Here is a 26325-nt window from a genome sequence, read left to right as displayed (position 1 = left end):
TTGGAAAGCTTGATTAGCCAGTGTGAGGCCAGGGAGGAGAGAGCTATGAATCCATAGCACAGCCCCTTTCCTGTCCCTGCATAGGGCTGGTTCCACATGGCCACAGAGTGGGGAACAGTGGTTCCACTTGACTGAAGCCTGGGGTGGGGACCGTGTCAAATTTGTCTTTGTATCACCAGCACTCATGGCCTGGCATACAGTAAGTGCTCGGTAAATATTTGCTGGATACATGGGTCTGGAAATCAAACAACTGCTGATTTCTTCGTAAAGATTACTTTTCATGTGGCCATGCTTGTTCCTAGACTTACTGTCTTACAGTCTGTTCCTAGACTTTGTTTTTTATGCTGGCTTGGGATGTAATCTGCAATGAACAGAGAACTTTTTTGTGAGGGGATTGGATTGTTTACTTTTTTACCAAGCTAAGTTAGTACAGAATCATGTGTCTGGAAATTATTCAAGAAATATATATTTCTTGAAATCATTTGAGAAAAACTGATCATCAAGTTGATTGATAAGTGAAAGAAGTAGCTAGAAGCTGTCAAACCAGTCACCTATAGGAGAAATGTACTCTGAGCTACATAGGTTTCACCAGCACTACTTTGATTGTTTGATATTGAAGTGTCTCTGAAGTGTGCCACAGGCCCTCCCACTTCCCACAGCATTCATTCTACCCAGCCTCACTCAAGTTTGGGTTACCTGTTTAGCCTTGTAGATATATGGGTCTGTGACCCCTGTACAAAGTGACACACAACAGGGTATTCCTTATACAGAAATAGTAGAAGGAGATGACTGGCATAATTCCTGACTTTTCCTGCAGCTTGCTCAGCCTATTCCTGCCACCATCAACAGGTGCCCAATGATAGCATACTATTCTCCCTTCCAGGTACTATAAGATCACCGTGGTGCTCATGTGCTTTGTGATCCCCACGCTGGTGCCCTGGTGCGTCTGGGGAGAGAGTCTGTGGAATTCCTACTTCTTGGCTTCCATTCTCCGCTATACCATCTCACTCAACATCACCTGGCTGGTCAACAGCGCTGCCCACATGTATGGAAACCGGCCCTATGACAAGCACATCAGCCCTCGGCAGAACCCACTTGTCACTCTGGGTGCCATTGGTGAGTAGGGGTGCAAGAGCCAGTGGGAAGTGCAGCAGCTCAGATTTTTCTTGGCTTTCCAGTGGTTTTCTGGAATCTGTAAAGAGATGCAGTGAAAGTCAGGTGGGATAAACTTGGGCTTTGGTATTAGAATCCTGGCTCTGGGACAAGTCACCTAATCTCTCTGATTTAGAGTTTTCTCATCTGTGAAATGGGAATAGTGATGTCTACCTCACAGGGATGTCATGAAGATTAAGGTCCTATATGTAAACCGCTTAGGACAATGTCTGTCATATAGTAGTGATTTATTTTCACTATGGAAATTTTCCTAAAGGAGGAGTAGCAGCAGACTTTTGTTTCAAATTGCCCTGACCCTTCTGGCCTCTGTTGTGCCATTTGACTTCAAACAGAGAGATAGGAAGAAACAAGAGTATGGTATCTCATGGTGCCACAAAATGTTTAAGAGCGAGGCCTCTGGATTCTGATAACTTTGAGTCTTTGTTCCTCTACTTACTGTCTGGGCAAGTTATCTGGCTCCTTCATACCTTGTGTCTTCATCTGTAAACTGAAGATAATAGTAGCATTTACCTGCTCTTGGGGTCATTGGAGGGTTAGGTGAGTTCATACATAGTCTTTGCAGCAGTGCTTAGTATGAAATAAGCCTCAGTAATGTCATTTTTATTACTAGCTTTATGGTCTTAAACAAGCTACTTGTCCCTTCTGTACATTTACATCCTCGTTTTTAAAACAGGGATAATCATAGCAGCTAGCTCAAAGATGTGAAGATTATAGGTGCTAATACCCATTAAAGCCCTCACCACTGTGGCTGGCACACAGTAAGTAATAAATAATCATTAGCTGTATCTTTCTGAAAGTAACTCAGGCTTCTTGGCAAGCTGAGCCTTGAGCATAGAGATCAAACCAGGAAGGGAAGATCCTACTGTTAAATAGCAACGGTATCTGCGTCACCTAGCAATGAATTTCTACCACTGCATTGCTAGGGTCATGCCCTTATTAAGACCCCAGGGATCTTGTGTTGACTAGAGCAATCTGAGGTGGAATAAACACCAAATTTAGCTCTGGGAACAGTGGCTAACCAGAGAGAAAAATGTCTTGGAAAGAGTATGATACCTCTACCGCTTCCTCCCCTCTTCTTCCTCACCCTTCATCTTCTTCTTTCTTTCCCTATTTATTTGGAGAGAGATGTGGGGTGGGGGGAAGAGTGGGGTGGAAGCAGAGGAAGAGGGAGAGAGAGAGAGAACCTCCAGCAGACTCCCAGCTAAGCACAGAGCCTGACGCAAGGCTTGATCCCATGACCCCAAGATCATGACCTGAGCCAAAATCAAGAGTTGAACATTTAACCAACTGAACCACCCAGGTGCCCACCTTTCATCTTCTGAAAAGACTGCAGTGGGGAGCCACATCCAGTATTTACTCAGAGCAGACAGAAGAGAGGACAAGATGGACTTACCTCTTCTGTAGGGACAGTGGGCAAGAAAATGCAAATAATATGGCCACAGCCCAGGCCCTGAAGAGCTGGGTATCAGTTTTAAATCCACCCAGATTAACAATGGGCTTCTAGTCAGTTTTCTTCATTAAGATCCTGGGAAGGCTTCTGTTACATCTGACTGTGCTGTAGATGGGGAGTACATCCAGGGTTCTCAGAACAGTGTCTGCTTCTGAAAATACTGGGGGGAACTTCTCTATATATACTCCAGGGCAGGAAAAACACTAAAATTGATGACGGTGGAAGGGGCAGGGTAAAGAAGATCTAAATTAAAAAGAAAACGGTAAACCACAGATCCATCCATCTGATGTACTCACTGAAGAGCAGAATCCTTTAATTGTGGTCAACAGAAGAACTATGTGATGACCAGTACCCACTTAAGAAGTAAAGAAGGAGGTGCCCGAGTGGCACAATTGGTTAGGTGCCCAACTCTTGGTTTCAGCTCAGGTCATGATCTCAGGGTTGTGAGATCCAGCCCAGTGTCCTGCTCTGAGCTCAGCAGGGAGTCTGCATAAGACTCTCTTTTCCCTTTCCCCATCCCCACCTAAGCCTCTCTCTCTCTCAAATAAATAAATAAATAAATATTAAAAAAAAAAAAGTAAAGGAAGAATCTGGCAATCTCTCAAAAGGTTAAAAATAGTTACCATATGATCCAGAAATACAAATGGTACATCTATACAGTGGAAGACTATTTGGCAATAAAAAGAAATGAAGAGGGATCCCTGGGTGGCGCAGCGGTTTGGCGCCTGCCTTTGGCCCAGGGCGCGATCCTGGAGACCCGGGATGGAATCCCATGTCGGGCTCCCGGTGCATGGAGCCTGCTTCTCCCTTCTGCCTATGTCTCTGCCTCTCTCTCTCTCATTGTGTGCCTATCATAAATAAATAAAATTTAAAAAAAATTAAAAAAAAATAATGCTAAAAAAAAAAAGAAATGAAGATACCTGCTACAACCTTGAAAACGTTATGCTAAGTGAAAGAAACCAGTCACAAAAAGCTACATATTGTATGATTTCCTTTAAACAAAATGTTTAAAATGGACAAGTCTATAGAGATTGTATTAGAGTTATCTAGAGAAACAGAATCAGTATATATATATATATATACACACACGTTAGTACATATATATGTATACACATATACGCTACATATACTAATATATATACCTATCTATATATGTAATACTATTATATGCATATATTATACAGTTTTTGTATATACTGTAATATATGTATATTCTTCATATATATATTTATTAATCCCCATATATATACAGAAACAGTAGGATACCTATATAAATATAAATAGATATATATTTATAGGATATACATATGCTACTGTTTCTATGTGTGTATATATGCATATGTATAGAGAGGAAGGATCAGAGAAGGGGAGAGAGAGAGATTTCTTGTAAGGCATTGGCTCGCATGATTATGGGAGCTGAGAAATCCCACGATCTGCTATGCGCAAGCTGGAGACCCAGGAAAGACAGTGGTATAATTAAATCTGAGTCCGAAGGCCTGAGAACCGGGGTTGCAGTTGATGAAATTCCAGTCTGAGGGCAGGAGAAAATGAGATGGATGTTCCAGTTCAGTCAGTGAGTCAGAAAAAAAGGGACAAATTCTCTTCCTCCACCATTTGTTCTGTTCAGTCTCTTAACGGATTGAGTGATGGCCACCCCACTGGCGAGGGTAATCTGCTCTACTGAGTCCACTGATTCAAATGATCATCTCGTCCAGAGACGCCCCCCCAGGCATGCTTCATGGAAATTTTTAACCTGGGCAAGCCTTGGCCATTCAGGCTGTGTAAAATTAACCATGACAGAGAAAGAAAGTAGGGCTGGAGGCATGGAGGGATGGTTGGGAGATGACAGCTCAGCAATGTGGAGCCTCCTTTTAGGTAATGAAAATGTTATAAAATTCATCGTGGTGATGGATGCACAACTCTGTGAAAATGCTTAAAAGCCATTAAATTGTACTTCAAATGGATGAATTATATAGTGAATTATATCTCAATAAAGCTGTTTTAAAAAGTCAAATGAAAAAAAAAAAGTCAAATGAAAGAAGCCCTGAGATCCCTCCTGAAAACACTTTAATTAAAAAAAAAAGTGGGAACCCTGGGTGGCGCAGCGGTTTAGCGCCTGCCTTCAGCCCAGGGCGCGATCCTGGAGACCCGGGATGGAATCCCACGTCGGGCTCCCGGTGCATGGAGCCTGCTTCTCCCTCTGCCTGTGTCTCTGCCTCTCTCTCTCTCTCTGTGTGACTATCATAAATAAATAAAAATTTAAAAAAAAAATTTTAAAAAATTAAAAAATTTAAAAAAAAAAAAAGTAAGAGAGGAAACGCTATTCACCAGGAGGGATGGAATAATACATAGGCAGATTCGGAACATGTAAAGGTCCACTTCCTCGATTCACTATCTGAACGATGTTCGTCTGGGTCTTCCAGGCTCTCTCACGAGCCTTCCTTTAATCCCTCCAGCCCCCAGAAGCTATTTTCCTTTCATGAACACACATCTAAATGAGGATCTGTTATCAACCATTTAGCATTTAGTTTACAAAGCACAGCTCTGAAATCATGGTAGCATATCTACAGTTCATGTGGGGAAATTAATCCGTGACTCTATGCTGATTAAATTCAGTGTTATTTTTCTGTTCATATTTCATCTAGCCAGCTAAGTAAATGCTTCCTAGGGGCAGACACCAAGTCTCCTGGTCCCCATAGAGCCTGACATAGTGCCTTGCACCTGGCACACCCTCAATAAGTGTGGGGGGTGGGGAGGAAAAAAAATCTTTGCAAAGAAGTGGAGATGGGTTATTTCAATGCCCGCTTTGTCTTCTAGGTGAAGGCTTCCACAATTACCACCACACCTTCCCTTTTGACTACTCTGCGAGTGAATTTGGCTTAAATTTCAACCCAACCACTTGGTTCATTGACCTCATGTGCTGGCTGGGGCTAGCCACCGACCGCAAACGGGCAACCAAGCCAATGATCGAGGCCCGGAAAGCCAGGACTGGAGATGGCAGCACTTGAACCTGGAACCACCATCCTACATGTCTACCATCGACATCTCGGTTCATGGCTTTGGTTACTATCGTTCTCTTGTTCATTGGATGTGGGAGGGGGTAGAGAGTAGAGAGGGAACAGAATCTATGTGCTTTGGGAACTTTTTGTTTGTCTCAAAATAATTGTCAACTATCAATGAAAAAAAAATTTTCATGTCAGTGTAACTATGATTTAACATTAGAGTGTGAACACACAATTTAGTCGCCGTAGTTCTAGTATGTCAAACACACATGGTCATGTGCTTGTACATGATGTTGACCCTGACAGGATGAAGGAGCTTAATATTCTCTCGGTGTCATTCAGGAGAGCATTTGTTTTCTTTTCTACCAGTTAACCCAGTGCTGTTTTTCAACCCATTATCTGAAGGAGCTGAGAGACAGGGCGGAAGACAAAAGAGAGGGTCAGAGTAACTAAAGAATGTTTCTGTTTTGTAATTACTATGTGTGTGTTTGCTTTTGTTTTCTTAAATAAGAGAATTCATCATTTAAAAAAATGACAGTACAGGAAATGAGTCTCTCATTCTTTTTGCCCTGTTTACAGCTTTTTAATGCTCCACTGTCTTTGCTTCAGAAGAGATCTGTCCACTGCCCAGCTTGTTCTGTGTCCCGATTATGCCAGCCAACCCTATAAATCAGTGCTTATATAGGTGTTTGATTTTATTCTCTTTGCTGTTGTCATTTTAAAGGTGTATAACTTAGATGTGCCAGACATAAAATTAAGCTCAAATTAAGCTCTCATTTAAATGTTTAGACACCTAATTTATATTCTAATTGATCCCAGCCACTGATGCATGTACTTTAGCTACTCCTACTAAATAAGCATATTAATTTTCCACACCAGGCCATCAGATCTTAATAACCGACAGTTATCTAGAACTCAGTGTCTCCTAATATTTTCCCTGCATGCAGCCTTCATTGATTTTGCAGCAAAATATACAGTAATCATTATGTCGCTTCTGGATTAAAAATTTTTCGTGTGTTAAGTTGCCTTGTAAAGAGCATGTTGAGTAAATGGGGCAGCGTGGCCTTTGTGGTAGTTGTTAAAGCAAAAGAAAGATGTTGGAGCACTTTGAAGATAGATCTTTTCAGGAAAACTGTAGTAATTTAAGTTTTTTGAGAAAGAAGTGATACCAATAGGAAATTGTCATAATGAAGTTCTTCATCCAGCAGGTGTTTAACAGTGTTATTTTGCCATTTTGCCATTAATAATGTATAACCATCTATGAGTGATTTACAATAAATGATTATGAATTTGTTGGTGTTCTTGACTAGCTACTTAAATGTTCAGAAGATGTTCTCCCAAGGGTACCTGATGCCCCATGATGACCGTGTGATTCCCATTTGATTTGAGCTCTGGACTAACAGGGCCCCTAAGAGCAGGCCTCCTGTATCCCATCTGCCTTAGGCCACAAGGAAAAGTTTTATTTGGAATGCAGCACCCCTAGTAGTGTCATTCCCCCACTTCTCATTCACCAGCACTGTCACTTGTACTGCTTCCAGCTGACAAATGGGTACCACTACTCCTACCTGTCACCCAAAAGAGTGTGAAGGACATCTTCCTCCCTCAAGTCCCACCAGGCCCCACTAGGAGTGACCAAAGATGTGGGAGACAAGCTCAGCTCTCCCTCTAGTCCTGCCTCCCAAATTTTCCCATAAGCTGCCTCACTTTCTGCTCTTAACTTTTGCCCCAAAGCACCTGTTTGTTCCCCTGCCATCAGATACAGACTTCTTAGCCTGCCTGCAGTTGAGTGGGATTCCAGCCAATGGACCCTTTGGGTATGACTGTAGCTATCACCAGCTGCTTCATACTGCAGCCGCACATTGCTGAGACCTTGTATGGAGGATTAGTAGTACAATTGTATTCTAAGTTGGCTTTGTATCAACACGACCTAAAATGATTGGGAATATTTCTAACTGAGAATATTTCTGTGATTCTTTGACCCTTAATTATACTAATCTTATTGCTTATCAATTAATAGAAAAGGCTACATTTGGAGAAAACTATTTTAAATCTTCTCACGAAAGGAGGATAGTCCCCCATCTAGTCCAGATAAATCCAGAACCTCACTCCTCTGAACCTGAGTGCCACATATTTATCTGCAGCAGTGCCCATGAATGAGAATTGGGATGATTTTGTTGAAGGAGTAGATGAAGGTTAGATCTCTCTAGAGTCTTCCATATTAGCACCCCCTGCAGGTCTCAGCAGCATCCAAGGGAAGAAAGTAACCCAAGACTATCCAAGGTGGCCCTGGAGAAGTTGGTACTTTTTTTTTTTTTTTTGAGAGGATCAGGTTTAGAATGAGAGAATGCCCTGTCCTTAATCCCCAGGGCCCTATGAGGTTTATTTCAGAAACATCCACCTATGTGTCTAGGTGAGGGGAGTCAAGGGGAAGCAATTTCAACAGTGCTTCTCCCATGTGTGTCATGGCAGTTACATGGAGCTGGTCGGATATGACAGAGCCTGCTCAAGCGCACTACCAGCCAACTGTGTGGCCTTGAGAAAACTAGTCTTTCTGGATCCAGTTTTCTCATCTACAAAGACAGATGAAACTAGACTCTGGCTAAGGTCCCACCAAACCGTGATGGTCACCGACAGCAACAGAGCTAGGGACATGCCTGACTTCAGATTCAAAACACCTCTCAAGTTTGTGCCCATTCTTTCTGGGACCGGGCAAGTCAATATTGAGGGGAAATAATTGAGTCTGAGTGGGAGAACACATAAAGAACATACATCTGTTTCATTCATTCCCCAAATATAATGAAACAAGAAAAATAAACATAATACATGGAAAACAATTTAATCAAAGAAAGTATTACAAAAAGCTCTGGCTTAGTGGAGTAGTAGAAATCGTACTGGACTCGAGTTCAAGACCTGAGTTTGAATTCTTCCTTTTTTAAGTTGAGGTATAATTGACATACATTATATTAGTTTCAGGTGTACAACATAATGATTTGATATTTGCATATATTGCAAAAAAGGCGCCAGCTGGCTCAGTCTGTATATATTGCAAAATGATCACTACCATAAGTCTTGTTAACATCTGTCACCACATGCAGTTAGAAAACTCTTTTTCTTAGGATGGGAACTTTTAAGATCTACTCTCTTAGCTACTGTCAAAGATGACATACTGTATTATTAACTATAGTCACCATGCTGCACATGACATCCCTATGACATTTATTTTATAACTGGACGTCTGTATCTTTTGACCAACTTCACCATATTGTCCACCCCTACACCCCACCAATCTGTTCTTTGTATCTATGAGTTCATTGTGGGTTTTTTTTTAAGATTGTACATATAAGAAAGATCATATGTTATTTGTCTTTCTCTGTCTGACTTATTTCATTTAGCATAATACCCTCTATGTCCATCCATGTCATCAAAAATGGCAAGATTTCAAAGTCTAACTCATGATCTAAAGTACTGTGATACCTAGCACATATTTTTAGACTGAACCACGTGAAAGTGCCATTTATTAACCTACTGATCCTCTCTGCACTTCCACAAAGTAAGAACAGTAACACTTAAGTGCTCAGATAAATCTAGAGGCCTCAAAAAGAGGCCTGGCGCATTGTAGATCCCCAAGAGACATCAGCTGAGGGTGAGTAGCATGTCCCAGACACAAGACAGTAACTGAGCTGTAGTCAAATAACCACAGACTGCAAGTGAAGAGGACCAGCTTCTAGTTCTGGTTCTGCTAGTAACTAGCTGGATGGTGGGTAGCAGAACAGGCCCCAAAACATGCCAATTTGACATAAAATTATTTCCAGTTAGAAGCACTTGAGGGTCACCTGGCTGGCTCAGTCGCTAAAGCACGTGACTCTTGATCTTAGGGTTGTGAGTTCGAGCCCCATGTTGGGTGTAGAGGATACTGGAAGAAGAAAAAGAAAGAAAGAAAAAAAAGAAAGAAGAAGAAAGAAGAAAGAAAAGAAAGAAAAGAAAGAAGAAAGAAAGAAAGAAAAAAAAGAAAGAAAAAGAAAAAGAAAGAAAGAAAGAAAGAAAGAAAGAAAGAAAAAGAAAGAAAGAAAAGAAGAAAGGAAAGAAAAGCACTTAGAAACAGCAGATGCAAGAGGGACCCTCTTGACTCCGTTTTTCTCCCTAAAAGCAGGAAATGAAACTCTGCCCCCCCCTCCCCATATGAGAGCTGCCCTCTCTGTACCAAAGGGAAAGAAACATTCTTACCAGAGACAGAGAGGAGGCACCCAGAGAATCAATGCAAACAAGGGTTTGCAAGTAACCTTATCTCCCTTTAGCTCCCCCATATATTCTGGGGACTTTTTCACCAGTAGTACTCTTTGTCCAATCTGGTATATAAGCATTTGGGCTCCACCACGTTTTGGGGCTTCGCTTTCCCATGAGGGCTCCTATGAGCATATAACCATAAAATCTGTATGTTTCTCTCTTAATCTGTCTCTGTCAACTTAATTCTCAGGCCCAGCCTCACCCTTGGAGGCTGGAAGGCAGGTTCCACCTCCCCTCCGTGGCTGTATCTCCTAGAGCCTCAGGGAGCCCTTCTGTAGAGGAGCCCGACTGGAAGGCATCGTCCTGCCCAGCTGTCCAGCTAGCAGTGACTCTGTGTGAAGCCAGAGCCCTGAGGGTCGTTCTGAGCCTCGGCCTCCTTCCTGCGCCTTCAGGCCTCCGTCAGAGGACAAGCCCCACCAGTGGTGTCACCCGAGCTTCCTGCAGCTCATTTTTCTCCTCATCGGGAGCTGGGATTGAAGACTGGTAGAAGGAAGAGGCCGAAGCTAATGGATAAAAATGAGCTTCGGGGATTATCTGTGACGTTCATTTATCCATTTCACTCCTCTGCTCCATTACAGAAGACACTGGAAGCAGCTGGGTTCTCAGCGGCAGCTCATGTGAAGAACACAGAAGGAAAGAAGTATCCTAACCTTTATAATGCTTTTTGTTTTTAATTTCCCCACTTTTAGTTCAGGGTATTCATCAAAATCCTTTCCTCGACGTCAAGGAAATGCTCTCAATGACCTGGAAACTCCTCTCCTGTTCTCCCCACAGGCTGTAGAATTCATTACCACCCCCCCCCCCCAATGTTCCTGATTTCTAAATTTGCAAGTCAGAAGCAAGAGGAAGGAAAGCTCCGGCCTCCGGCCTCCGTTCTGCTGGCGCCAGCAAGGCAGCAAGCCCGTGTTCCAGCGGCCACTGTGGCCGGTGACAGCCTCCTCGCTTGCCTGTCCTCCCATGACGCCTCTGCCCGGGCACCGCAGGCTGCCTCCACTTCCACAGATTCAAGAAGAGACCAGCAGACAGCAGCCCCAGGTAGCAATGGCGGGGAAGACTTTCCCTGAGAAAGTGCCCTCCCTTACAGCTCCTAAACCTACAGTTACTGTGCAGGAAAGAGGACTTGGCCTTCGACCCCCGCTTCAAATCCCTGCAACTCAGGATTCACTAAATTGATGTCCCAGTCCTTCCCTTTTTTGATCCTCTGCAAGGCTACCTTTCATGTCATGGAGAGAAATCTCCAAAGTTACTTTTCTTTTTTAAGATTTTATTTTTTTATTCGACACAGAGAGAGAGTACAAGCAGGGGGAGCAGTAGAGGGAGAGGGAATAATAGGCTCCCACCTAAGCAGGGAGCCCCACTTGGGGCTCGATCCCAGAACCCTGGGATCATGACCTGAGTGAAGGCAGAGGCTTGACCACCTGAGCCACTCAGATGCCCCAAAGTTACTTTTCTGACAGAAGCACCAACCACTGGGCAGAGCTGCCAAACTCTGTGTTGTGGGTGGACAAAGTCACTGGGTCCTGCTGGAGCAGGACATGGTCGTATTTTTATCATCAGATTTCCTAAAAGCCGGTGCTCACAGTGTATGGATCATAAAACTGCCAATTGTGGAGGGTGCTCCTTTTCCCAGGCAGTAGGACGTCATGTGTGAGGATGGTGGCGAGAGGAGGGGGCGCCCCTGTCGGGGACATGGTGTGACCTCTGTGACCCCTGAGTGAGGATGAACTGGCTAGCCAGTGTCTTGAAGGAAGAGTGAATCATCAGCGCAGGTGAGGACTTTCCAGTGCCCGCAAACAGGCTCCTCGCGCGCGGTGGAGGGATCTGGAAGGGCCACTTCACTTCTCTCCTGGTCCCTTGGTTGCTGACCGTGAATGCAACAACTCTGCTGTCTGAATTTACAAGGCACTTCGCAGCATCATAAAGTGCTCGGTCCAGACGTGACAGCCAATGAGCACCTATATTGTTCTCTACAGGTCCTGCTGGACTGAACTATTTGTAACACAGGCAAATCAGCTCGTTAGGAAGAGTGTATATAGGGGATCCCTGAGTGGCTCAGCGGTTTAGCACCTGCCTTTGGCCCAGAGTGTGATCCTGGAATCCTGGGATCGAGTCCCACATCAGGCTCCCCGCATGGGACCTGCTTCTCCCTCTGCCTGTGTCTCTGCCTCTCTCTCTCTCTCTCTCTCTCTCTCTGTCTCTCTTGAATAAACAAATAAAATCTTTTTTTTTTAAAAAGGAAGAATATATACACAGTTACACTACAGCCAACCAAAATGAAAAATGCTCTCAAAGTGCATCTGTTGCCCTTAATGGTTTCAGATCACTCTTTTAAAAGTGAAGACCTACGTGGGAAATTTTTAGGCAATGGTATATTGGATTCTTTCCAACCACCTTTTTAGTCTATTTGAAGCTAGGGTCCTGGATCAGTTTCAAGATACTGAAATGGACAGGCTATTTTTTTTTTAATTAGAAAAAGCGTTTATTTCTGCTCCTTTCATACGTCTTATTGGGCAGGAGACAGTCTTATATATCTGTCTGAGATAACGTACTGTCACACATTCTGTTTAAAGGCAAAGCACTATAAGTAAAAGCTGATCATGTGTCCAGAGTTCTCAGCTTATGGGATCTTGCTTCCTGATTTTACATTCATTTTGGAAAGTCAGAAATGTCATCTCCAAAAAATGTTAAGGGAGCTGTAAAAAATAATCACTTTTTTCAATATTATAGTTGTAGAGATGGAGTATGTATTCTCTAAGACATTAAAAACTCAGAAGAAAATGCCACTTAACATCGTTGGTACATCAGCACAGGCCAGCAGGAAAGATACTGTAATAAGCTTGTCTCTTTGATACCAAGAAGACATTCTAGTTCAAGCGTCAATATGCTCCTAGGTTTTCACTAGATGCCCCTTTTTTGTTGCTTTTTGTTCTTTTCCATATTTCATATCATAGGATTGATACAGCCTTTAAAATTTTATTAACAGGAGCAAACCCAATATCCACTGATTTCTTCTGAAAAGGCATTTGAACCCATCAGACAGTCCCGCAGTTCCATTTTCATGAATACTCTAGCTATGAAAAAACTCAATAGGACACAGACAAATCTAATGAATAGAAGAGGAAATCTATTGAGTTTTGGAATGTTTGGCACATCTGATTAGTCCAGGATTAAGAAACCTAAACCTCCCATTATAAATAGGGAGCTGGATGTGAATCCTTTCATAGTATATCATCCATTTACTCTGTGGGCCAAGAGAGCTACTACTGGTCTCTGATGTCCATGTCCATCAGTCATAGAGCCAACATTCAGAGGTTCAACAATAACATCATAAGTTATTCCTCCTGTGATGAGGAGGATGTAATACCACCACTACGAGAGCATACACCATCATGTTGACAGCATATTCCCCAGAGTGGCTTCTTCAGCATCAGGTTGGAGCATTTCAAACACTAAGACCAGGACCTGGCACAATGTCGGCATCTTGGTCGTAGCAGGAGCAGCTCTCTGGACAAGCCATTTTGAGGTGGTTTTGTTTACATTATGAGGCTCCTTGGTCTATATTTACACAAGCCAGGGATGGTTAGATTGTTACTTGTTTCTTCATCTCTAATATGTCAGATCTCTAACAAATGATTGCTTAGGTCCCTTCTTTGATCAAAGACTACAGGAATCAATAGCAAGCAAGCTTGGAAAATGCTAGATTCTGCCCCACCCGAGCAAAACATGTGGCTGGAAGCCATCCCAACGTTGTATCCCTATAAAAGAAAAAAAAAAAAAAGGAAGAGACTGCAGGCCACAGCCTTACTTAGAAAACTGCCTCTGTCGAAGCAAAGTAAACATTTGTAAGTGGAAAAGCAGAATCCTGTTAGGGTGGCCAATGACACGGCTGGCAATTCACTGAGGCTGACTGATATTCCTGGAATGTCATTGCAAAGGCTAAATGTTTCTCAACAATCGCAGGGGGTTTTTGTTTTTGTTTCACTTTGCATTATTTTGTTTTTAAGTTTCCATTTGAGAGATGTCCCTAAATCTAAAGCTCAGACACATTGCTGTGTCCAGGAAATTCCAGCATTATAAACCTTGGAAACAATAATGTGCTTTAAAATAAGGTCACTAACCATCACATGCCATAATGATTTGGCTGCCAAAGTTCTACACTCTGTTAGAAGTAGGCTGAGTGTGCACAGAGAGATAAATTAAAACTTTCCAACAAGCTTGTCTGTTCATCTGATTGATATAATATATTTTATTGTAATATTATCTGTTGTTTTTCCATTTGCTTTAAATTCTGCACTGCCACAGAAGAGAAAAAGAGAAAATAGGACAGCTTGAGGTATAAAAATATAATTACTGTTTTGAAAGTATGCATATTTATCTATGTTTTTTTGCTACCCCCATTTTACTTGGCTTTCCAACTCCAAATAGATGAATGCTCCTGGCTTATGTATATATATATAGCATTTTAGGGTTATTTTCATTGAGTAGAACATCCTTTATCACAATTTCTAGGCCACCGATTGTGGTGCATCTTAATAGTTTTTCTTGAATCAAAAAAGAAATCAAGTGAAAGCACATCAGACTTGATAGACCACTGTCAGTATCATAGAATCTCAGCAAACTGGCCTGCAAACAACACCTCAAGTCACTGAAATTTAACTTACTAAAAAAGTAATGACCAAAAAACAAAAAAGAAAAGAGTCTTCATCAGAAAAGTATTTTCCCAAACTACCTAGTTTGGGCAATAGTTGGCCCAATTTTATAAATCTATTACAACTGTCTCTAAAAACAGTGTACAAAACATTCACAATTCACATTTAAGAGTCGTGCAAACTGTGCTGATCTTAATCACCAAGTGTTTTTCCAATCTACAGGGCCTGAGAGATGAGAGGTGCTCCATAAGTGCGAATGAATGAATGAATGAAAGGATAGATGGATTGATGGATAGATAGGAGGCATGGGTGCAGGGACATGGATGCATGGGGATGGATGGATGGAAGGATGGTGGATGGATGGATTGGTGGATGGGTGGGTGGATGGCAATGTATTGCAATGCAGAAAGAAACTCTATTTAGCTTTGCTGTGTCTCATCTTTGTAACTCATTCATTTGTTTGCCCTGTGAAGTGTGACACCCCAGGCAGGCAAGCCCATGCCTATCTTAGGCACAGTTGTACTGTGAGCTCCCAGCAGAGAGCTTACCTTGTAAGCAGGATCTCAAAATTTTTTGTTGAGCTGTCATTGTTTAGGAATACATGGAAGCCCGGGATCCCTGGGTGGCGCAGCGGTTTGGCGCCTGTCTTTGGCCCAGGGCGTGATCCTGGAGGCCCGGGATTGAGTCCCACATCAGGCTCCCGGTGCATGGAGCCTGCTTCTCCCTCTGCCTGTGTCTCTGCCTCTCTCTCTCTCTCTCTCTGTGACTATCATTAAAAAAAAAAAAAAAAAAAAAAGAAGAAGCCACAAGCATTTAAAAAAAAAAAAAAAAAAGGAATACATGGAAGCCCTACTTTCATCAACAGTTGACCCAGAAATCCAAACTTACAAAAGTAAGAAAAAATTAGAAGACAATTCTTAATTTTACAAATGTATATGGCACAGGTTTCCTTCCATAAACAGGCTTTAAAAATAAGTCTTAACTTTTAGGGGCACCTGGGCAGCTCAGTTGGTTGTGTCCGACTCTTTATTTCAGCTCAAGTCATGATCTCTGGGTCATGGGATCAAGCTCTTTGCTCAATGGGGAGTCTGCTTAAGATTCTCTCCCTCTTCCTCCCCCTCATCCCCTTCCTGCTCATGCTCTCTCTCTAAAATAAATAAATAAATAAATAAATAAATAAATAAATAAATATCCTTTTAAAAGAAAATAAAACATGTTTCAACTTTTAAAAGTCTTCCTCAACTTTTCGGTGCCTGGGTGGCTCAATCAGTTAAGTGTCTGACTCTTGATTTTGGCTTAAGTCTGATCTCAGAGTCATAGGATCAAAGCCTCTTGTTGGGCTCCACACTCAATGGGGAGTCTGCTTGGGATTCTCTCCCTCTGCCCCTCCCCTCTGTACTCACTTGTGCAAGTGCATTCTCTCTCTCTCTCTTAAATAAATAAATAAATAAATAAATAAATAAATAAATATTTTTTTAAGTCTTTCCCAGCTTTTAAGAAGCATATATGGTGAGGGGCATGAGGTACACTTAAATTTGTGAGGACTGTCCAATCTCAGAGCTACTGTGAGAAGCTCAGAGTTAAAAAGCTGCACATCCCTTCTGAGGGGTCACCCACTGAGCCACAAGAATAAGATGATGCTAAGAAGTGAAACAAGCAAAGATGATGTGAGGGGTTGATTGTATCCCCTCAAGTCCATATGTTGAAGTCCCAACCCCCACACCTCAGAATCTGACTGTGTATAGAGAGAGAATCTTCAAAGAGATGATTGAGGTAAGCCTCTTCCCAACAGGGTCTTTCTCTTCATTTCGTGCTATAAGTGATTCCATGGAGAGGGCTTCCTTCAAACCAGCATCACCTCACTTTCCCAAGAGAAAGCAGCACTAAAGACTATTTTGCCTTTATTCTTGACAATCAACAGGAATCTACTTAGCTCCCACTATGGAAAGGCATAAGATGGAGTATTGTGAGGAGATAAATGGATATTGCCTCTGACTCTTGAGGAGACAAATTCACCTGGAAGGAAAGGAGTCAAACCTTCCCCATCTTCTATCCCATTGTCCAAGGACAATCACATCATTTGGACATTTTTTCCCCCACAATAACTTATCTAAATGTTGTAGACAAATATGTTAAGCCTGAACTTCAGAATTTGGACATATTACATGAGGCGTGGGAAAGGGAGGTGGTCAGTGTTATAGACAAAAGGAGCTACATTCTTTTCCTGAAAATAGGCCAAGTATCATCAAACAATTAAATACATTATTTCCCTTTAATGGAAGCTCAAATCAAATGTCTCACTCAGTCAAACTAAGTTAAGAGAGAAACCATCTGTCAGCTCTGGGTTCAGCTCCAGCAGGCCTGTTTTGAACACCATTGGCTGAGGCCTCGTATCATTAAAAAATTATCTTAACTGCTTGCTGCCAAAAGTAATTTGCTCAGCCTTGTCCACCTCCTGGAAGCAGAAAGAATGTTTCCTGTGGCCATGAAGTTCTCTGAAATAACATCACAAGATAAATGCCTGCAGGCAGCTGGGGAAAGTGAGCTGGTGACAGAGGAGCCCTCATAGGAAGTGATAAGAAAGACCTAAGCGGAGGCACCTGGTGGCTCAGTGGTTGAACGTCTGCCTTTGGCTCAAGTCCTGAATTGGGCTCCTCATGGGGAGCCTGCTTCTCTCTCTGCCTATGTCTCTGCCTCTTTCTCTCTGTGTGTGTCTCTCATGAACAAAGAAATAAAATCTTAAAAAAAAAAAAAAAAAACCAAGGGGTCAAGTGCACAGATGGCTGCAGGCCACTCTGCAAAGCCCCAAGACCTCCGAAAGATGGGCAGAACTGGGGAATCTGGACAGCGTAGATGGGTTTATAAGTAGTTCAGAGGTGTCACTGGTTTCAGGCTCTGGTCCCTTCATCAGCTCTGATGTGAGAGTGCAAAAAGTGGAACAGGATGTGTGTGCATGTGTGTGGCATGTGTGAGGGAGTACAATCTCTCTCCTCTCTTCCCTTTTTCTCCCCCCTCCCCTCTTCTCTCTCAATCTGCTTCTCTCCCTCCTCCTCCTCCTTTTTCCTCCTATTTCTCCCTCCTCTTCCCCTTCCTTCCCCCTCCCCCCGCTTTGCTTTCTCCCTCTTGTTCTTCTTTCTCTTTCTCTTTCTCTCCCCTCCTCTCCTGCCCTCCCTTCATCCACCTCCAATAAATCACTCTATATCACTTGTTCCTAAGGTCCTTGCTTTGCACGGGAGCTGCTGCCAGGGTGGGGAGAGATCATGTAGAAGCTTCAGTGACTCCAGGAGCAGACAGCTGGGAGCAGTGCAGCAAGGCAGCAACCTCTTCCCCTGACTCATGCCTTCTCCAAGGCTCCATTCCCTCTCCCTGAAGGACTGTTTCTCCTCTGTGGCTGTCCTCGGATGCTCAGGGCATTTTGGTTGCCCCTCCACCCTGCTCTCTGCCCAGAGAGGCTGCCAGGCCTGCGATGTCATATCAGCGAGCTGGGGAGCACCGGCAGCACAGAGGGAGGAGGGGGAGGTCCAGGTGTTTATTTCCAGATTCCCTCCCTGCAGGGCGGATACACACTGGCTGCTCCCTCGGCTGACAATCAGCATCCTGTCTCTGTCCTTAGAGCTAAGAGGGGTAGTGGTGCCTCTTTCTTTTTATTTTTTATTTTATTTTAAAAAAATTTTTTAGCAGTGCCCCTCTCTGACCAACTGCATTGCTTGTGATTGCTCGACACCCAGCCTGGGCTTTTGTGCATGGCCCATAAGATAGTCATGGAGATGCACCTGTCAGATCTTCTCTCTCTTCTTCTTTTTTTTTTTTTTAAGATTTATTTATTTACTTATGATAGAGAGGCAGAGACACAGGCAGAGGGAGAAGCAGGCTCCATGCTGGGAGGCCGACGCAGGATTCAATCCCGGGACTTCAGGATCACGCCCTGGGCTGAAGGTGGCACCAAACCGCTGAGCCACCCAGGGATCCCCTAGATCTTCTCTTAAGAAAGAACTCACTGCTCCCAAACAAAGTTATGGTTAACTGACTGCCTTCACGCTTCAAAACATGTGGTTGGTTGGTTGTTTGGTTGGTTGGTATTTTGCCACAGTCTTCCTGAGCAGCCCTAGCCCATGACCGAATGTGGTGGGCACCAGCACCTGGCCACTTGCACCCAGTAAAAGACACCCCACTGACTGGCAGCCATGGCTCCCAGCCCCCGTTGGGCTGGCTACAACTGTCAGATCTGAATCATGCGTTGAGGCTCCCCTGCCCGATTGTGCTTCTTTCTCTTCCTTTCCTCTGCATCAGAGTAAAGGCTCTCCCTGTTCATCCCTGCTTCCCCACTACTATCTTCCACGAGCATAACGCCCCAAAAATCAGCTACACCACTCACTTCAGCATCTGCTTCCTGGGCAATCCAACTAACACATGCCTTTTTAAAACTCTCTTCAAATGCTCCTATTTGGCCCCAGCACATCTTCCCTACCAGGCCCCTCACTGAGACATCTTGATGTCCATTGAATGGATTTTCACATGGGTTCACATACTGACTTGGGGAGGAGAAGCCTCAGAGCCCCTCCAGGGCTACCCTGCCCATGTAGACAAAGAGACCCTAGTCCCTGTCCCTCCCAGCTTCCCCACCAGCAGTTCCTCACCATCTACGTCCATGCTACTACTGCCTTGGCTCAGCCAGGCCTGTGCATGGGATCCTCAGATAACAGGGAAAGCTGAAGAAATGGGGAGAACCTGTCAGCCTGTGGGGAATAAGCAGTGATGGCAGTAAGAAGTATAGGTCCCTGGCTTTTCTCAGCAGAACCTTAGAAAAGTGCATTTAATCCTAATCCTTTGCAGGAAAATGTCCAAAGTCACTGAAGCAGTGAGGCAAGAATGGCATCAGAAAGGCCCTAAGTCAGGGCACCTGGGTGGCTCGGTCAGTTAAGCATCTGACTTTGGTTCAGGTCATGATCCCGGGTTCAGGTAGAGCCCTACATTGGGCTCCCTGCTCTGCGGGGAGCCTGTTTCTCCCTCTCCCACTCCCCCTGCTTGTGCTCTCTCTTTCTCTCTCTCTATCAAATAAACAGATAAAATTAAGAAAGAAAAGAAAGAAAGAGGAAGGAAGGAAGGAAGGAAGGAAGGAAGGAAGGAAGGAAGGAAGGAAGAAGCCCTAAGTCTATTCATAAACCTTGGAACTTAAACTTGTTACTAACTGGGAACTTGTTACTAACTGGGATACTTGGCCTGTCCAAGCCAGTCTGTGCTCTAAAGAAGAGAAGACTAAGAAGTGAGGAGTTCTCTGCAGGCGGGTGACTCTGAATTGCTTAGGTTGGGACGTGGGATGTCTAATACACTTTTGGGAGATGACTTGGTGAGTAGCTTCTATACTTGCAACACTCTACACATTTTCTAATTCTCTTCAGGCAGGATGAGCACCACAAAATCCTAAAAATAAAATTTACTTCGTTATAAAAAGCACATGTCCTAGAGAACCTGAACATCAAGCCTACATTTTCTAGATCTGTTCTAATTGCAGGAATTTTGGCCTCTTGTCAAAAAGGAAAAAAAAAAAACACGCTTATGATCAGACTGTATCTTTCCTTTGGGATTCAGAAAATTTGGTTGTGTTGTTCATGCATTTTTAGGAGAGGGAAAGAAATGGTGGAAGGGGAAGTATGACTAGAATAGCCTTCAAAAGATTCTTTGAGAAACTTCCAAAATGCTAAGATTCATTTCTATCCTATCACTTATTGGATCTTTTTATGTAACAACTGAAGTTCAATGGTTCTCTACCAGTGTCTCTCACCTCCAAGTCCTCAGACATGTGGTTATTTCTTGATTTTCTTTTGGGTCCTCAAAGAGCCAAACACCACGACGGAATCAGGCAGATGAGAAGTTTACTGGGAGAAATGCCCGTGAACATAAAGGGGGAGGGAGCAGGAGTCATCTAAGAGAAGCTTCAAACCAGGACACAGGTCTGACATCTGCAAAAAAGAGAGCAGGAAGGATGGAGAAGGAAGAGCCTCGGACTGCAACATCGTTCTGATGAAATGTGGGTCAGGTCATGAGAAAGTCCCTGAGCTAAAATTGCCCATCAGAGGGATCTCGCTCGTGTCTGGCAGAAATGGCCCAAAGCCAGCATTTCCTCTGCATTCAACTTCCTGCCCTTTCAACCATCCACACATTCATCCTTGTGCCCTACAATCTGTAGGCCTCTCCTAAAATGCCAGCAGAGGCTCTCTCGAGGCCTTTCTTCCTGGATCCCTGACTGCTTGCTTTCTCTTTCCTCTGAGTCCTGGACACACGAATTAGCCCATTTGTTCCTACTTCTCCAACCCTGCACACACGAATTAGCCCATTTGTTCCTACTTCTCCAACCCTGCAAGTAAGAAGTAACAGCAGGAGCAGAAAAGAGCACCATGGGGTCATGGAGCTGCAAGGGGTTTGGTGTGGCTGGCATGTGAGCAAAATGTGTGAGCTGGAGATTTTTTGTGGCATAGGCAGGGCCACTTACAGAGGCCCCATGGGCTATGCTGATAGCTTGACCTTTATCCCACAGCAGCGAGGTGGGGGCCACCGAAAGGAAGGAATCAAGAAACAACATCAACTGTAGTGTAAGGAATTCATCAGGGCCTGACAGGTTCCCACCTCAGGGGTATCGTGTGGGGGCAGCACGAAGAGAGACTTTCGTGGAGGAGAGACCGGAGCTGAGACCTGGACAAGACCTACTTGCAGATCACGGCAGTGGGCCTGGGAAAGTGAGGATGAGGCCTGTGAAGCCAAGGACCAGGACAGAGACTTCAGGGTGAAGATGGCAGTGGGATGGGAGTGTCCCAGAGCCCTGCGCTCCCGGCTCAGCTGGTGGCCAGCGGGCAGTTCTCCCCGACCCGGCCCCAGGCGGCTCGTGCCCCACATCTCCCTATCTCCTAAATCTGTTCTCCTCTCCTGCTTGGGACCCGAAGTCCACGCCACCTCTCCTTGCGCCTGCAGGCAATTGGTCAGATCACCACAGTTCCACCTGATAAACATCTCGGCAGTGTCCTGAGTGTCCTGTCCTTGGGTCAGGCTTGCCTGGACCACGCACACACTCATCGGTCTGCCCTCCTCCACGCCTGCATCTCCGATTCATCCTTCATGCTGCTGTCAGTGACTTAGGGTGCTCCTCTAATCAAAATCTCTCAGGGGCTTTCATGGGCTGCAAGAACACAAGCCCTTGATTATTGCATATACGACCTCCCACCCTCTGGCTGCAGTAACAGCTCTATGATTACTCTCCCACTCGCCTTTGCCCACAGTGCTAGGATCTAACAATACGAACATGCAGTTCCCCAAACACACCCTGCCATTTCGTGTCTCCACTCGTCTCATACACTAGACTCTGGTCTACAGCACACTTACCTTCCTTGCAAATCCAGCACATTCCTATTTATACCTTAAAGCCTGCCACATCAGATTCCCTCTGAAGTCTTCCTTGTACTTCCGCTTATTTTAATTTGTACTATAATTACTTCTTCCCGAGTAGCGTGTAAATGTCATGAGAGCAGGGATCATGAGTGTCTTGTTTTTTTTTTTCTTAACATTCTAAGATTTAACATAATTCCGGTACATAATAAATACTCAATAATTATTGAATGAATAAATACAGACTTTGTCTCCTCCAGTAGACCATAAGCTTTTTCTTTCTTTCTTTTTTTTAAGTAAACTCTATATCCAACATGGGGGCTGAACTCACAATCCTAAGGTCAAGAGTCTCCAACTCTTGCTCTACTGACTGAGCTAGCCAGGTGTCCCATAGACTACAAGCCTTTTGAGGGCAGGGACTGAATCATATTCATCTCTGTATGTTCCCTAATCGTTTTGTTAGTACAAGTGTTAGTACAAAGTCATTGAGCTAAGAAAGTTCTACTAATTTCTTATTGTATTGGAAACAAAATTATTTTTCCAAGTTCTCCGTTTCATTTAAAAGATGACTTTAGGGGGATCCCTGGGTGGTTTAGAGCCTGCCTTTGGCCCAGGGCGCAATCCTGGAGTTCTGGATCGAGTCCCACGTCGGGCTCCCGTCATGGAGCCTGTTTCTCCCTCCTCCTGTGTCTCTGCCTCTCTCTCTCTCTCTATGTCTACCATAAATAAATAAATAAGTAAAATCTTAAAAAAAAATAAAATAAAATAAAATAAATAAAAGATGACTTTAGGGAATAGCTAAGTTCAGAATAGAGCCAATAATAGAGTATCATGGATTTTCCCTAAATAAAATAAACGGAAAAGTATGTTTTAAAACTCTTACATTAGAAGACAATGGCTTAAGAAAAAATAAAATCTAAAAGTTGTGCTGAAAGAAACATTTAAAAATTTATACTGAGAGGTTGAGTGAGGATCCTCTTATTCTTTGGGTCTTACATTAATATCGTTAGAGAAATGGAGACTGTGAATGATATTTAGACCACGATTTTCATCTTTGCAGAGTTGAAAATCTGGGGGGTTATTCCTGACTCAGACTTTTATTAGGACATCATTTTAAATTCACATATAAAAGTCTTTGGGGGTGACAAATTGTACACAATATCAGTGAACTGTGAGGGAGGGGCACGTCAATTAAAACCTAGCTGGTGAACAAAATGATAATATCATTTGTTTCAATGCCTCATCACAAGATGTAAAAAATTTCCCCAAATTACCAAACGATTCTTTATTTTAATCAAGGTAAAACTATAATAAGCTGCAGAACAAAGCCCTCACTCAGCACACAACCGTGCTCCCAGAGTTAGAGCCTGGCAGGATGAACTCAGGAGACCAGTCTGGTGGTCCAGGTTGCCTTGACAACCGCTCCCGTAGAACCAGACTTCAAAGATAGGCTCAGGCATCAATTAATTGATGATCAGCCTCTAATACTGAAGACGGAAGAGTGATTGGATGATATTGTGTGAATAGTTCTAAATTTAAATGAATGTTTGGGTAGGTGGATGTTTTAAACCTCACTGTTTTTTCATGGGATTCTCTCTTCTTTCTCAGTTCCAAAATAAGAAACCCCTTTTAAAAAGGATAGCAAGCACAGCTGAATGGCTATCTTGGAAAATCTAACCTGGAAAATAATTATCTCTCATCTAAACCCAAAATTCCCCTCCCCAAAGAGGCAGCAGGGAGCCAGGCAAAGATGAGAGGCAGATGGGAGGTAGCCGTGAGAGATTTAATCACAACTCTTTTCAAAAAACCTCCTTGCGCGTGGGGGGTGCCAGGTGCCTCAACAATCCTGGTGTGCTGCCAAACACCAGGAAATTAGTTCATAGCCCAAACTGTCACAAAAATGCAAGCACACTGGGAGAGAGAGAGAAGGTGACAGTTTCCCGTGTCAGCTTCTTTCCCATTTGCCTGCAGAACCCACATGTCCCAGCCAGCAATTCCAGGGGCAGAAAGAGACCTGTGTACAGACGGTGGACAGCGTGAGAAGGGCCAGGGCCAGGGAAGCAACAAACGACAGCAGGATAAACACGGAGAAACCCAACGTGTGGGAATAAAAGAAACCTTTGAGGTGTTATAATAGAATAACTAAGCCAGCTGCGGTCACCCAAATAAGAGAGACCAGAAACGCAATTACTCCAACCCTGAGGAATAAATACATAAAACAAGAAGCCAGAGAGAAAGCAAAGCAAAATAAAGACTTAAATTAACAAAAGTACTGTAAGGAGTCACCTCTCTCTCATCTTGTTTTCTCGGCGGTACTTTAGAGGCCATGCCCCCAGTGGGCAGTTATCTCAGCAGAATGAAGTAAGATATGAAACTGCCCTGCACACTCACTGCCGTGGGTGGGGGGCAGACACTCAGATGGGGGCCCAAGGGCGGTTGCCAGGCACGAGCTGGAGAGTCTCCTGTGTGACCAGGAAATTCAACAAGTCCTCGAAACACTGAACCTAAGAAAAGTACTTTGAATGATTTCATCTTTTTTTTTTAATATTTATTTATTTATTTATTCATGATAGACAGAGAGAGAGAGAGAGAGAGAGAGGCAGGCTCCATGCCGGGAGCCGGACATGGGACTCGATCCCAGAACTCCAGGATCGTGCCCTGGGCCAAAGGCAGGCGCCAAACCGCTGAGCCACCCAGGATCCCCTGAATGATTGCATCTTAAGGAAAGCAAACAGGGGTGTGCGGCTGGCTTGGTCAGTAGAGCATGCCACTTGATCTCAGGGTTGTGAGTTTGAGCCCCAGGCTGGGTATGGAACCTACTTTAAATTAAAAAAAAAAAAAAAATGTGTACGAAGTAAAACAAACAACTGTTCTTCAAGTTCAACACCACCAGAACAATAGCAAATCCACGAAAAGTAACACTGCTTCACTGTGGGAAGGGAGGATGGAGCGTCCCCAGCGGTAAAGCACTTCAGCTGTGCGACTGGACCTGGCCCCTTACCCAGGGTGGCCGGGCGCGGCAGCGTGTGTTGCCATCTCGGGCAGGGCAGGGCAGCGCGCCTTGTCGTCCTGCAGGCCTGGGGCCAAGGCCAGAAGCGCCTCCCCTCCCGCTGAGAACCAGGATGCGGTGACAGGTTGCAGCCCACAACCCTGGAGGCATTTCCGTCAGTTCAGGGAACAATGGATTCAAGGCAGAGAGGAATAATTTGAGTTATCTTTGGTTTTTTAAAATTTTAAGCAGTACGTTAATTCATTGTTGGTCAAGGTATGGAGAAATGACTGCTGCCTAAATTGGTGGTGAGAGGTATTCATGGTTATAATCATTCTGGAAGAAAATAAAGTTATGGGTATCAGCATATAAAAGGAAGTACCGTTGACCCATGAACAACGTGGGGGTAAGGGGTGCTGACCCCCTGCACAGTTGAAAATTGGAGTAGAGCTTTTGACTCCCCAAAATCTTTTTTAAAAGATTTTATTTATTTATTTATTTATTTATTTATTTATTTGAGAGAGAGAGCGCGAGAGAGAGCACGAGCGGGGATGGGGGAGAGGGAGAAGCAGGCCCCCCTAAGAAGGGAGCCAGTATGGGGCTCAATCCCAGGACCCTGGGATTATGACCTGAGCCGAAGGCAGACGCTTACCCAACTGAGCCACCCAGGCACCTCAACTCCCCAAAATTTTAAATACTATTGACTTGAAGCCTTTCTGATAACATAAATAGTCCATTAACACATATTTTGTATGTTCCAATAAAGTAAGCTAGAGAAAAGAACGTATTATTAAGAAGTCATAAGGAAGAGAGGCACCTGGGTGGTGCAGTTGGTTTCCGCTCAGGTCATGATCTCAGGGTCATGGGATCAAGCCCCGTGTCGGGCTCCACACACTGTAGAGTCTCCTTGAGATTCTCTCCCTCAGCACCTGCCCCTGCTCGCTCACTCCCTCAAATAAATAAATACAACCTTTAAAAAAAAAAGAAAAGAAAACCATAAGGAAGAGAAACTACATTGTCAGCACTATGCTGTATCAAAAACACTGCATATAAGTGGATCTGTGTAGTTCAAACCCATGTTGTTCAGGAGTTAGCTGTAATCAGAGAAGCAGCTCTATCTCCAAAATAGATCTATAATCTGTCCATTTCTCATCAGCCACTGTCACCTCTTTGCTCCAGGCCACCATCACCTCTTGCCTGCTTTTCCGAAATAGAATCCAGGTTGATCACCCTTGACCCTTCGGTCTACGCTCAACAAGCAATCAGATGATATCACACCTCTTGTCACACCTTCTGATGACTTTCCATCTCACTTGAATAAAAGCCAAGACCTTACCACAGTCTTACAAAGTCCCCTCCTCCCTTTTCCTACCCCCAAATCTCCTAGAGTCATCTTTTGCT

The 26325-nt window shown here is 43.9% G+C and overlaps 1 protein-coding gene and 1 long non-coding RNA gene across 3 annotated transcripts in view; one reads left to right on the top strand and one right to left on the bottom strand.

Annotated features, from left to right (window-relative positions):
• The window catches only part of SCD5 (stearoyl-CoA desaturase 5), a 150102-nt gene extending 143184 nt beyond the window's left edge, over positions 1-6918 (top strand). The window contains exons 4-5 of the mRNA XM_072810183.1: positions 884-1116; positions 5441-6918. Coding sequence (XP_072666284.1) covers positions 884-1116; positions 5441-5631 — 424 coding nt within the window. The 3' untranslated portion in view covers positions 5632-6918. The remainder of the gene's footprint in view (positions 1-883; positions 1117-5440) is intronic.
• Positions 907-24396, bottom strand: LOC140623682 (uncharacterized). 2 transcript variants are annotated; one of them, XR_012023237.1, is made up of 4 exons: positions 24222-24396; positions 20341-20518; positions 4027-4154; positions 907-1192 (listed from the first exon to the last, which is right to left on the bottom strand). It is a non-coding gene; the product is annotated as an uncharacterized lncRNA (long non-coding RNA). The 2 variants fall into 2 exon arrangements; XR_012023236.1 differs by lacking the exons at positions 20341-20518; positions 24222-24396 and having other exon boundaries at positions 4027-4307.
• Between the last annotated feature and the right edge of the window lie 1929 nt (positions 24397-26325).

This window comes from Canis lupus, chromosome 33, assembly GCF_048164855.1.
Source record: "Canis lupus baileyi chromosome 33, mCanLup2.hap1, whole genome shotgun sequence".
Lineage (NCBI taxonomy): Eukaryota > Metazoa > Chordata > Mammalia > Carnivora > Canidae > Canis > Canis lupus.
This window is presented reverse-complemented; position numbering and strand designations above follow the sequence as displayed.